This window comes from Mytilus trossulus, chromosome 3, assembly GCF_036588685.1.
Source record: "Mytilus trossulus isolate FHL-02 chromosome 3, PNRI_Mtr1.1.1.hap1, whole genome shotgun sequence".
Classification (NCBI taxonomy): Eukaryota; Metazoa; Mollusca; class Bivalvia; order Mytilida; family Mytilidae; genus Mytilus; species Mytilus trossulus.
Window position 1 is genome coordinate 22336131 of NC_086375.1, and position 12954 is coordinate 22349084.

The following is a 12954-nucleotide window of genomic DNA, read 5'->3' on the forward strand; positions in this document are numbered from 1 at the left end:
CCCACCTGGATCTTTGGGCCCAGGTAAGCTTGGGCCATTGCCTATCGAGTGTACACAGTGTGGTTAAAAGCATTTCCGTATGGACTTGGCTATGAATTAAAAAAGGGGAGGGTAGGGTCACCCGACCCCAACTTTGGACCTCCGAAGAAAAAAAAATTCCGTAACTTTACCCACCTGGATCTTTGGGCCCAGGCAAAGTTAGGTAATTGCCTATCGAATGTACCTAGTGTGGTTAAAAGCTTTGCCGTAGGGACTTGGCTATGAATTAAAGAAAGGGGAGGGTAGGGTCATTGACCCCAACTTTGGACCTCCGAAAAAAAAATTCCATAACTTTACCCACCTGGATCTTTGGGCCCAGGCAAGCTTAGGCAATTGCCTATCGAGTGTACCTAGTGTGGTTAAAAGCTTTGCCGTAGGGACTTGGCTATGAATTAAAGAAGGGGGAGGGTAGGCTCACCCGACCCCAACTTTGGACCTCCGAAAAAAAAATCCGTAACTTAACCCACCTGGATCTTTTGGCCCAGGCAAGCTTAGGCAATTGCCTATCGAGTGTACCTAATGTGGTTAAAAGCTTTGCCGTAGAGACTTGGCTATGAATTAAAGAAGGTGGAGGGTAGGGTCGCCCGACCCCAAATTAGGGGGTCACCCTACCACATCCAGGACTTTGCCGACCCTACCACATCCGGGACTTTGCCGTAGGGTAATGTTTACGGATTATAGTTATTTTAAATAGGCTTGAATCTAAATATTTTTTTGTTGAGATTAACCAAAATATTTATGTCAAATCGTTCTCGTTCTATTTGACGTGTGTTGTTTTTACACTTATCGCTTTTCTTATAAGAATGTAACAAATAAATTACTAGAGTGACTATTTACTTATGAATAATTTCCTGAACTAGCTTGTTCTTAGGCGAAAAGTTAGTATAATGGTAATCAGCTTTTCTTTTCAATCGAATAATTTCTATTAGCTTGAAGATCTAATTGTATCGCTACACTAGTTTATTGTCACCCGTTGTTATAAATTGTTTTTATTATTATTACACAGATAATAACCCATCCCTTATCAGAGAGAAAGGAGAAAGGGTTTATAGCTTAAACATTTTTTAGATTCCCGGCTTTAAAAAAAAGTTGTATTTAGTACACGAATAAATAATTAAACTTTGTATGTGTTAAAATGGAATTACATTTCATCTTCCTACTGGAAATTATTTGTCATCATATTTATTTATTTGTCATCATATTTATAAGTACGTTTGGTGTTGTTGCAAGTCTTCGGTTTTTGGGCATGATCATGTTGGCGCGTTTTCTTATTGTTCGCTGGCTTATTGTTCGCTAGCTTGATTCACCTTATTGTTCGCTGGCTTATTGTTCGCTAGCTTGAGTCTGGTAAATACGGTCATTCACTCTGTGGTTAAAGTTTGTTTAAAATTTTTAATAACTTTCTTAAACTATCCTAGAATTGTATGAAACTTAGCCAGAAGCTTGTTTATGATCAGAAGATAGTATTAAGAAGTAAATTAATTTTGAAAGAAAAAACAAAAAAATCCTCCGTATTTTACTTATTATAAATGGACCTAGTTTTTCTTTCAGTTAACATTACGTACATACAGTCTGCAGTTAACGTTTTTAAAACATTTTTCAGATTTTTAAACTAGCCTGGATTTTTACCAAACTTGGGTAGAAGCTTCTGACAATCAAAAGATGGTATCGAGAGGAATATTTTTTTATTTTTTTTTTCATTTTTTTTGTTGAGGGTGTGATTAATAGCAAAAGTAGTCGAGACACTGGGTTCCGCAGAACCCTCACAAATTTTATTTATTTATTTTATTTTTGCAAGATTAATTATTGTTGACTTTCCGACCAGGCCTTGCTTCGACAGGTGGTTTGAATGAATTATTCAGCCATTCTCTAGTATATAGGTGCATGTTCAGACAAAACTCATATTTGGTTTTATTTGGTTAATTGTCTTTATCCTTTAAGAATTGAATGCTTCTTTTTGTAAAAGCGTTGACCGAAGTACATTTTGTATGAAGCGCGGAACGGCAAAAGAGAGTTTCGTATGAAACTCCCATGGAATAAACTTTTATGCATTTTCATTATTTTTATATATATTATGGGGTGGGAGTACCATGTAGAACTTTAAAAACGTAGATCGATTTTTACACGACTGCTTGCATATTTGTACTTGCGTTAAAAAAACATTTTGATATCAGAGTGGCGTGCTTTATTACACGTGTCGTACGAACATGTATCAATACCATACATCAATATACTGTTCTTAATATCATTTTATTTAAGAGAAAGACGACTCATATTTTTTTCTGACATTTCAGACAAAGTCACATTATATTTTATATTAAAGGGAAGGTATCGATTGTTGTTTTTTTCTGAGTTCTGTTCTAATCAATGGGAGTATATTTCAATGGAATATTCATATGCCTACATCGTATAGTATACGGTATACGTACGTAAAATGGATGAAAACAGTAAAGTTTTGAACTCTGATGGAGAACAATGTGAATCTGATTCATTCGAAATCACTCGATTTTCGAAAACAATCAGCAATAAACACTAATTCAGTTTTATTATTAATATGTAGAAAACGCTACTTAAATATATGAATTATTTTTGCTATTGCACACATTAAATGTGTGCAATAGCAAAAAATAGTATTTAATCTACTTTTAAGCTCTCTTTGCCAAAGGTCCAGGGGATATTTTCTCATCACTTGGCGTCTGTCGATGTCGTCGTCGACTGTTAATTAAAAAAATATTGGAACAAATTAAAACAAAGTTTGCCACAACCATCATTTAGGTATTTCTTTTTAAAATGATGTGTCCGATTATCCTGCCCGTGAACCAAGATGTCCGACATGGCCAAACATATCGATTTTTTATAGGAGTTATTGATCTTAAAAGGCAAATGTTATCATTTTTTTTTGAATTTCTGCCTTTTATTTTGAAATGACATAGAAACTTTAAATTGCAAAAATGAATCAGCTGGACATGTTCTACAAATAAGTCTTTTGGTTGAAATCGTGGAAGACCTTATGAGGGTTAAGACCCTTTGATGACGAATGTTTTACATTTTGCCCAATATGTTAAAAGATATATAGATAGATAAAAACTTAATTTAGGCAAAAGTTATCAGCAAGACAAAATTTACACTTGATACAATTATGAAAGAAATTGTCCGATGACTATCATTGGAGTTATGGCCCTTAAATGACGACTTTTACACAAAATTTTGGGGAGCGAAAAGGCAGTGATATTGTTGCCTTTTTTCAAAACTACCTCTACACTTTTCTATTGGGAAAATATGCGTCATTTTTATCAAATTGGGAAATTATAATAAACCATGAATTTGACTGGAACTTCAATTTGCAGATAGCATTTCAAGTGATAAACACTCATTGAAATAAGACCCTTTATTGTCAGTGATGATACATAAATAGACCCTCAAATCTACACATATAGTCATTTCAGGCATGAAGAATGTTTAAATGAGTGTTTTTCAGTTTGTATTCATGCACTATTACTACTGAGACTGCACTGTTTGGGGAAACAAATTGTCTTTTTGGGATTAATTTTAACCGATTTTTTTCAAATTGGGATATTCTTCTCCAGGGAAAAAAACACTTTATTCTCTGTTAGTTTAAGAAAAACAATATCACTGAAAGGGGTTATGTCTTATATGATAAGATCTACTAATAAGTCAAATCTTGCTTCTCTTTTTTTAGGAGTGATTGTTCTTAATTTAGGATATTTTTGTTTTTGTTTTTACTCTCTTTTATGTTTTGAGCAAAAATTGTTTTAAAAGATAGAGAGAAACTAAATGGGCAGATGATCAGCTTTATAAGATCAACAAAACAGAGATTTTTGTCACGAGTCCTATTCTCGCTTACACTTTTGTAGTGTTATTTTTCATATAGACCGTTGTGAGTGACAAAGACATTTAGAGCCTCTATTTCGTTTGGTCAAATTCATGTAGTTGCGGACAGGTTTTGCATGGCAATTTTTATAACTGTAATTCGCAAATGTTCAATTAATATACATGTAGTTTTATCGAAAATAAAACTTAATCTACTTCAAAAATTACTTTTTATTTGATTTTATCCAAATAACAATCCATCGAAAATAACGAGAAAGGGGTTATTTTCACAAAAAATCTTACGATTAAATTTATCGCAAGTCATACTTAATTAATAAATATGTATGACTAACGAACTTTTTTACTCTTTAAGATTTTTTGCGAAAAAGGCCGCAGAACTGGAAATTGAATTTGAAACTTTGCCTACGGAAAATTATCTAATCTTCTTTGGAAAATGAACAAGGTAAAACATGGACGTCCAGTTGTCAAATGTAAACACCAGTTTTTCAATTCACAAAAATCTACCAGAAAAAAAAATCTCACTCGTCAAGAACATTTCAATATAACTTTTTCATTGAGATTTTGGTAACTTTTTTAGCGTTTCAGACTCAGATTGTAATTGAATTCGATAAAAAGAATTTCTGTTTGGTGAATTTATTGTTTGAATTCTTTTTAATTTATTATTATTAACATGTCAATATATTCCGCAATTTAAAATGTCAGCTTCCAATAGTTACAGATAAATAGAATTTTATCGCTGGTTGGCATCCAATCATTACCATTGCTACAAAATGAATGCATTAGAATATCCGTTACATTAGCTCACAGGCACTTGTCTCAGATTTTTGTTTACTATACTAGTATACCTTGATATAACACTTTTCTGCGACAAGTACCTGTGCATTAGCTAGATAATATCCAAGCGAAGCTTTTGATGAAAGTCGTCTCATTTCATTCTTAATCTAAGAAAAGTCCATTTACTCTAACAAGTATAAGCTGTTGTGTGTTATTATCACTTTATATTCATTTAAAATTTTATAATTAGGCTTTATATAATCCTTGTCACAATACTGACCTTTTTGCTGATGATTGCACTTTGCCTGTGATTAGAAAAAAAGGTATATAAGTCAAACACTTACGGAGCACTCGAGATCACACACTGTTTTGGATGTGGTTCGTTTTGCTCAGCTTTTGGTTTGCTATGTTGACATGTGTTTTGTGTACTGGTGTTTGTCATTTGAACGTTTTTCGTTTCTTGTCGTGCCGTTGTCAGTTTGTTTTCAACCTACGAGTTTGATTGTCCATTTAGTGTCTTTCGCCACTCTTTTGATACTGTTTGAGATTTTTTTTTTTTTTATTCGATTAAAAAATCCCACAGGTATGTAGTAAGTGTGTCAATAACAAAAACAAGACAATTTGTATAGATTCAAAACAGAAACTGTCTGCCATGTACGATGAAACGTTATAGATATATTTAATAATGATCAACATATTAATGAAATTCGCTGTAAAAAGTTTTTTTAATTGTGTTTTAGTTGATGTAACCTAATATGATTAATATATAATCCACTATATATGTTATAAAAATATCGTTTATTGTCGTAATGCGCATCTTGAGCAGAAAAATAGGTTCATTCTTCATTATAGGCGTTTCTTAAAAGAATCAAGCAATACTTGGATCATTATACAAAATTTTTGTTTTACACTGCTTTTTCTACATTTCGAATGCGGTTGTAATCTAATTTAAATATATCATGTCTTCCTAATGACTGTTGTGAACTATCACGTCTAAAATGCGATTCAGGACGTTTAACATCCACTCGTCAAAACAGTTCTCCGTTTTTCCATAAAACCCCTGGAAACACAATTACCGAGCCACCGGTCAAAAGCGGCACGAAGAAAATAAAAAAAGTTCAAATACAGAAAAGTGGAAAATTATTTTCTAACTACTAGTATCAAATAAAATTTCAATTTCATCACAGTATCATACTAAGGTACCTTTTACACACAAAAAAATAGTAAACTGCCCAATCAAAATGCTATATAAAATTTGAATGTGGTGTTTTGAAACTTACTATTTTTCTTATTGGTTTAGCTTGAACGCAATGCCAGAAATAAACAAAGTTGATCAGAAACAGTTATCGGAATGGATAAAAGGGCGACACAAGTACACATTGCTGTTCAAAGCATCAAGAGATGGCTGCGTTGCCACAACATTCCGTTCCAATTGCAACAATAAAGGTGCCACAGTTACAGTGTTGTATAATGCCAGTGGTTCTGTTTATGGAGGTTACACATCTGTAGCTTGGAAAGGCACTGGCGCTTATTCACTTGACAATAACGCATTTTTGTTCAGATTGTATCAAAATGGAACAGCCAAACCAGTCCAATTTCCTGTCACGAAAGCAGGGCATGCTATAAATGACAACCCAAACTATGGACCAACATTTGGTGCTGGTCATGACTTGTATACATTTAATGGAACTGTAGTTCATGATGGAACCTGCTATCCTTTGAACGGTTCTACAAACTTTGGTCATTCATATAACATGAAAGGAGAGGATTTGAATACAATTTGTAATGGGAATCTTAAAGTTACAGATCTCGAAGTTTACATGGTGGAAGGTAAATAAGACGTATTGCCATCAAATTGCTGATCTAGAACTAAAATGTATTAAACTGTTTACCTTACTTAATGCATATACATATATATAAAAAAAGGAATTTCCAGTAAAGCATATTGTCAAGCCGGAAGGAGTTTTCAAAATGTTCACATGGTACAAATAAAACCTTATTGACTTACATGAATTATCTTTATCCCACCATTCGCAGGATTTTGATAGGCACATTCGATTTAACAAAAAAAAAAGACTTCCAATGCTTTCATTTTAAAGTAAAAAAAAAAATAATATGTAAATTGAACTTTCCCTGTAACTAACTGAGATGTCAAGTTGCAATTCAAATATAATTGGTAGGATTTTTTGGGCCATTTATATAGCAAAAATATGAGAAAAAAAAAGTCAGCAAATTGTAAAAGGTAAACAATACATGTTAAGGTAAATAAATCAGTCTGGAAAAGGGGAATTAGAAATGGCAATGTTGACAATTTTTTTAGAAATCTAAAGAGAAACGCAATAGCTTTACTGTGATATCATGTTTGAATTCAAAATAACATTGTTAAAACGCCTAGCTAGCTAAGAAAGTTTAACCTTCAATTAAACCTTAAAAACTGCATATTAAAAAAAATGCAGAACGTTAGGAATTTATTCGTTTGATGTGTTTTGCTTTTGTCATTTGATCAGGAACTTTCCGTCTTGAATTTTCCTAGGAGTTAATTTTTTTGTGATTTTTCCCTACTACTAGAATTACATATATAAATAGACATTGAAAATATTTTTCAGAACTACCAAATGCTCCTTTGGAAAATCCATGGAGGAGAACACCTGAGTGGAATCTTAAGGTGAGGTGCTAGTAAATATATACCCGACACCATCTTTCAATTACAACTCACGCAAACTCATTTTTATTCAGAATTTGTATTTTTTTAAGTATCTTGCTGATCATCATAAAACATATGTCACTGAAACGAAGTTCATAATCACAATCACATTATTTGTAAATAAATGGTAAATTATCGTCTAAAATCATTAGAGAAATAGATTCCACCATCAAATCTTGTGCAATACGATTTGTAACCACTCTCGACAATCAAATTTTAAATGTTCAAAACTCTCGGCGAGCCTCTCGTTTTAAATTTCGAAATTTTACTCTCTCGAGTAGATAAGTATCGTATCTTACGTGGTGCAATGGTAGAATGTGTATATAAATATACAAATGCTGTTTGTGCTGTATTTAGACCCTTCTGCAACGAAATTGGTTTTACATGCACACGTTTACAAGTTGTGGTTTTTATCCAACTCAAACATAGGTTTGAACGTAGTTTAGACTTGTTTATATTTTTTTGTTTGGACTTGTATCCTATTTTCACTCCGGTTTATATACTTATATGATCCGTTCATCCTATTTTGACTCTTTAAAATTCACGAGTCTATCCTGAATTGAGGTAAAATATATGGCCTTCCAAATACTGTTTTGGTCCCTAACATCACCGACGAAGCATTAATTGTCAAAATCCGGATCTTGTGTACACATTTTTGCACCTCATGTTTGTGGTATAACATCTTTGCCGCAAGTTTATTGTTTTTGTTTAGTATTAAATTAATATTAAGATCCATTTTGTTATATATTGTGATCAATTTATTTGGCAATCTCCAATGGCAGTCAGCAGGGCTTAAGAACATCAGTTGTTCGACCTGTTAGTCAAATACGTTTTGTTTAAATATACTTTTTCACTTTTTTGGTCTTTTGGAAAATGTTCTTTTTGCTTTTTAAGACCCTTCTAGAAAGAAATTTGTTTTACACACACCCGTAGGAAAATCGCGGTTTTTATCCAACGCAATCATAGGTTTGAGCTCAGTTTTCAATTTAAGACGAGAGAGAGAAAAATAATTTATTTTATCGTTTCTACAGTTCTTAGAAGAATTGAAGGCGAATATTGAATATTACAAACCACTGAAGGAACTAAAAATTCAGCAGGCCAGAATTTTACTCGTTGGCCAAGTTGGAGCAGGGAAATCGAGTTTCTTCAATACCATAAACTCTATTTTCCGGGGATACATCACTAGTCAGGCATGCAGTGGTAACGCTGAACATAGTCTTACAACAGTGGTAGGTGTAATATGATTAAGGTTTATCATGAGTAAACCTCGGAGTAAACTGTAGCACACGTATGCAAAATCGTATTTATTGTTTTATATATCTGTGATTTCAATCTCTTTTATTGTCTTCTTTATATTTCCATTCTTTCTAGTATTTTGATTAATCTTACAGTAATATCTTAATTTATCTTATTATAACTTAGTTTCACTTTTTAAAATCTTTATATGTACGCAATTTTATAGTAAAATAGTTGACCAATTTTGAAATAAATCAAGGTTCAATAAAGATTTAGACTTTGTAAATTTTCTTCATAACTTATATATCGGTATTGCATCATAGATACTTTATTTGCTTTTATGATTTTTTCATATTAGTACCGAACGTACCAAGTTAGAAATGGACCATCTGGAAAACCAATGAATTTTCGCCTTCATGATACACGTGGTCTAGAAGCTGACCAAGGAATAGATGGACATGAAATTAGTTATATCGTAGATGGACATTTGCCAGACAGACATCAGGTAGTATTCCCTGATAATAGGTATAACTACATGAAGAGTATCACACATTACTGTTTAATAGCTAAGCAAAAAGTGGTATTGTGGCTAAGATATATAATTGTTTGGCACTGGCTACGGTTGCATGAAAATGTAACAATAATAAAAATATTATTGTTACATTGGAGACTAATTGACGGAATGCAAAGTTGGGTAAGGAACCGACTAATTACGAATGTAACAATAATTATTGAAGCTACTGTTACATTACGTTATTGTTACATGAAAACTTCACAGCAAGTCAGCAATGTGCGCTAGATTTATTAAACATAATTTTTCCTATAGTTTTATTGCTTTATTCTTTCATATGTACTAAATAATACTTGCCTAATAATGATAAATAATAAATATTATTATTCAACAAATGGTGTTTAAATAGATTTGCGTTTAAATGGGTTTGGTGTTCTTAAAGATACCTCTCCAGATTAGGAGTGCCAAAGGCGAAAAATATATACAATTGTTTCACTTTTAAGTATTTAACTGCACACTTAATCTTATTACTGCCAAACAATCATGGATGAGGATATTTCTATTACCAATTTTGTTTCAGGTGAAAAAATTAAAACTTAGTATGCGTTTTAAAAGAAACTGAAACAATATCAAGACACACATTTCATTCAGCTATACAAACGCAGTTCTAAAAAAATGGATACAACCACTTACTGGATTTGTATAAACTGTCATTGTAAATAAAAAAATACAGTAAAGTAATTGTATGTAATAAATGTATGTATTGTAAATATAATATTATTAAATGTCTTCAACTTTTGTCCCATCGTACATTGTTGTTTTTCATGTAACAATAACGCAATGTAACCGTAGCCTCAATTATTATTGTTACATTCGTATCTAAACAAGTCCTTACCCAACCATGCATTCCGGCATTTAGTGTCCAATGTAACAATAATATTTTTATTATTGTTACATTTCCATGTAACCGTAGCCAGTGCCTAATTGTTTCTTTATGAACTCTCTATTCGTCAAGTGATGTAAAAATCTACTTCCATATTTATGATATTATGAAGAGATAATCCTGAAACCAGAATAGCAAAACATGTTTAATGATTTAGAATTGATACTGATGGGTAATTAGAACGAAGATCGGTTTTACCTTTTTTTTCTGTGTATAATTTCGAAACTTCTTGCTTTGACTAAACATAACTTTTAAATAGCACAGGAATCCAATAAGTTAACCGGTGTCAAATGATATAATGATAGCCTGCTTAATTATATTTCATTTCCGGGATACATCAACATTCGTTGTGCCTTTAGTGACTCTCCCGAAAAATCTCTTAGAATTACAAATGTAACAATCTGCGAGTAAAAATGAATGAAAATTAACTGATCTTTTTTTCAGTTCAATCCATCACTGCCAATTTCTCCAGAGATACCTGGATTTATAACTAGTCCACAACTGTCCGACAAGATACACTGTGTAGCATTTGTTATGGACAGTAGTACAGTAGATGTTTTACCCGAAAAAGTTCTAGAGAGGATAAAGAGCTTACAGACTAGACTCAATCAAAAGGGTATGTGTAAACTACACACAACACTTCTGGCATAAACTGTAGATTCAGAAATTATTGGCAGCATTTTTCACTGCGATTTTTTATTAATAAAGGACAAAAATTCAATACTTATGAAAGCGATTTCAGGAAAATCTGTATACAGTTATATGTATCTAATATACCAATGCCAGTTCTTAATATTGCGATACTTACTCAGTCACAATCTTCGCATTTATAAAAACATCGCAATAGTTTTTGAATTTACAGTTATTTTCTTTTAAATCTCTCCCCCTAGAGCCCTCCCCCAAAAAGAAAGGCAAAGACATACCAGACATTTATCTCAGTAGTAAAAGACAAACTGGCAAATGCCATGCCCAAAAACAAAATAAAACAAAACACGAGAAGAATAAAAAAAAAAATCATAAATTTTTGTAATCTTTTTACAAAAATCTCGTCTGAAACTACTGATACAAAGACCATAGTTATCATTAGGGTATCAAATTTACATAATGTGTCTTATGAACGCGCCTACCAATCAACATGACCGACATGGTTAAAAATAGAACATAGGGATTTAATGCAGATTTTGGCTTATATCTCATTATTTAATGCATCAATTGTAAACAAACATATCAGGTGAGCGACACAGGCTCCTTGGGGCCTCTAGTGATTCATGAACTCATGATTTTAGATTTCCACCTTGTGGTATTTTCTCTCGGTCAATGAGCAAACTAATTTATGTTCGTATTTATGAATAATTTCAATCATTTATATAGCACAATATATAAGTTGAACGAGATTTTATTTTATGTACTTATTATCGATTTTGATTAGAGATATGCATACCATACCAATAACTGAATTATTAGTTTATATGTTTTAAACAAATAATTAAACTCATCGCTGATACCAGGATTGAAATTTTATACTGCGCCAGATAGTTTGAATAAAAAAAGGTTAAAAAGGCAAAAAGTCCGAATTTGAAGAGCTTTCAGGACCAAATATTCTTAGAGTTTTGCCAAATACAGCTAAGGTAATCTAAAAACTAGTGAATGATTCTTTTTCAGGTGTACCACAGGTAGTGCTATTGACCAAAGTAGACAAAGTATGTCCTATAATGACCGAGGAATCTGTTTCGAGAGTGTTCTATAGTCCAATCATTCAGGAGGTTGTAGACCGGGTATCACAAATCATGGGGCTACCACGGGCTCATATTCTGCCCCTTAAAAACTACGAGAGCGAGATGGAACTTGATGATAATGTCAGCACTCTAGCTCTTATAACATTGCAACAAGTGTTACGGTTTGCTGATGACTTTATGTACAATTATCTCGATTTACTGGAGGAGGGAAAGCTAAAACAAGAGAACATTCGGGAATAAGAAAATACTGTAATATAAAAAAGTTGATTTTGAGCCAAAAAATCAATATTCAATGTAACGGAGAACGTTTGGTTGATATACTCGATAGCCTTATTATGGCAATTTAATTTTTAAACCATCACAGGGAGAAAGTTAATGGTATCAGAGACATATTGTATTATATGTCTCTGATGGTATTATTTACTTCGTCTTTCTGCTAATGAAAACAGTCATTACAAATATTCAAATTATTGTATATCCATGTGTCTCATTTGCAAATAAAACAATGTTCTAGTATTCGAAACTGGATAACATGCATTTAAAAGGTGTTCACGAGACCATTTTTAAGTTTTATTAAGTGTTGTGTAAATAGCTGCTGTCAAATGATAAATCTAATTTCTAACTACTGGATTGACGATTGATGGGGCATAGGACATTTGGATAAACCTTTCAAAAATGCATCTAGGTACATTTGAACACCAATATCATAGGACGTGATAAATAAACAAATATTTCACATTTTCTTTACTTTACAAACAGTTTTTTTTATTTCATTTTATATGAAGTATAAAGATTTGTCAGCCTATTCAAAATTTTAATTTCTATATCAAAACAGTAACATATTTTGTGTTAATTATTTTCTTTTCAGCGAAATGATCGATGTTTGAAGATTTTAGCTTCCCAATTGTAATGTTATCAATTCTATATAGCAACATTCTCTCAGCATCTGCATATGGAGTAATAAAGTATTAATTTATTCAAAAAGGGGAAGAAAGTCTATACAACCTGCCAAAATCCAATCCTCGACGATATCAACGAACATGAAGGAACGGAACGAATGAAAACAGTTGTCATATTCCTGACAAGTCACTTGGTATACACATTGAATATCTCCCATGTGATAATCTATTTCAGAGCTTGAGATTTCATTGATAAAGGA

At 32.3% G+C, this 12954-nt stretch overlaps 1 protein-coding gene across 1 annotated transcript in view; it reads left to right on the forward strand.

Moving 5' to 3' along the window:
• Positions 1 to 12102, forward strand: part of LOC134710524 (interferon-induced protein 44-like) — a 43494-nt gene extending 31392 nt beyond the window's left edge. The window contains exons 2-7 of the mRNA XM_063570895.1: positions 5966 to 6495; positions 7272 to 7330; positions 8401 to 8598; positions 8964 to 9110; positions 10504 to 10675; positions 11722 to 12102. Of these exons, the coding sequence (XP_063426965.1) occupies positions 5966 to 6495; positions 7272 to 7330; positions 8401 to 8598; positions 8964 to 9110; positions 10504 to 10675; positions 11722 to 12035 (1420 nt within the window). The 3' untranslated portion in view covers positions 12036 to 12102. The remainder of the gene's footprint in view (positions 1 to 5965; positions 6496 to 7271; positions 7331 to 8400; positions 8599 to 8963; positions 9111 to 10503; positions 10676 to 11721) is intronic.
• The last annotated feature ends 852 nt before the right edge of the window (positions 12103 to 12954 follow it).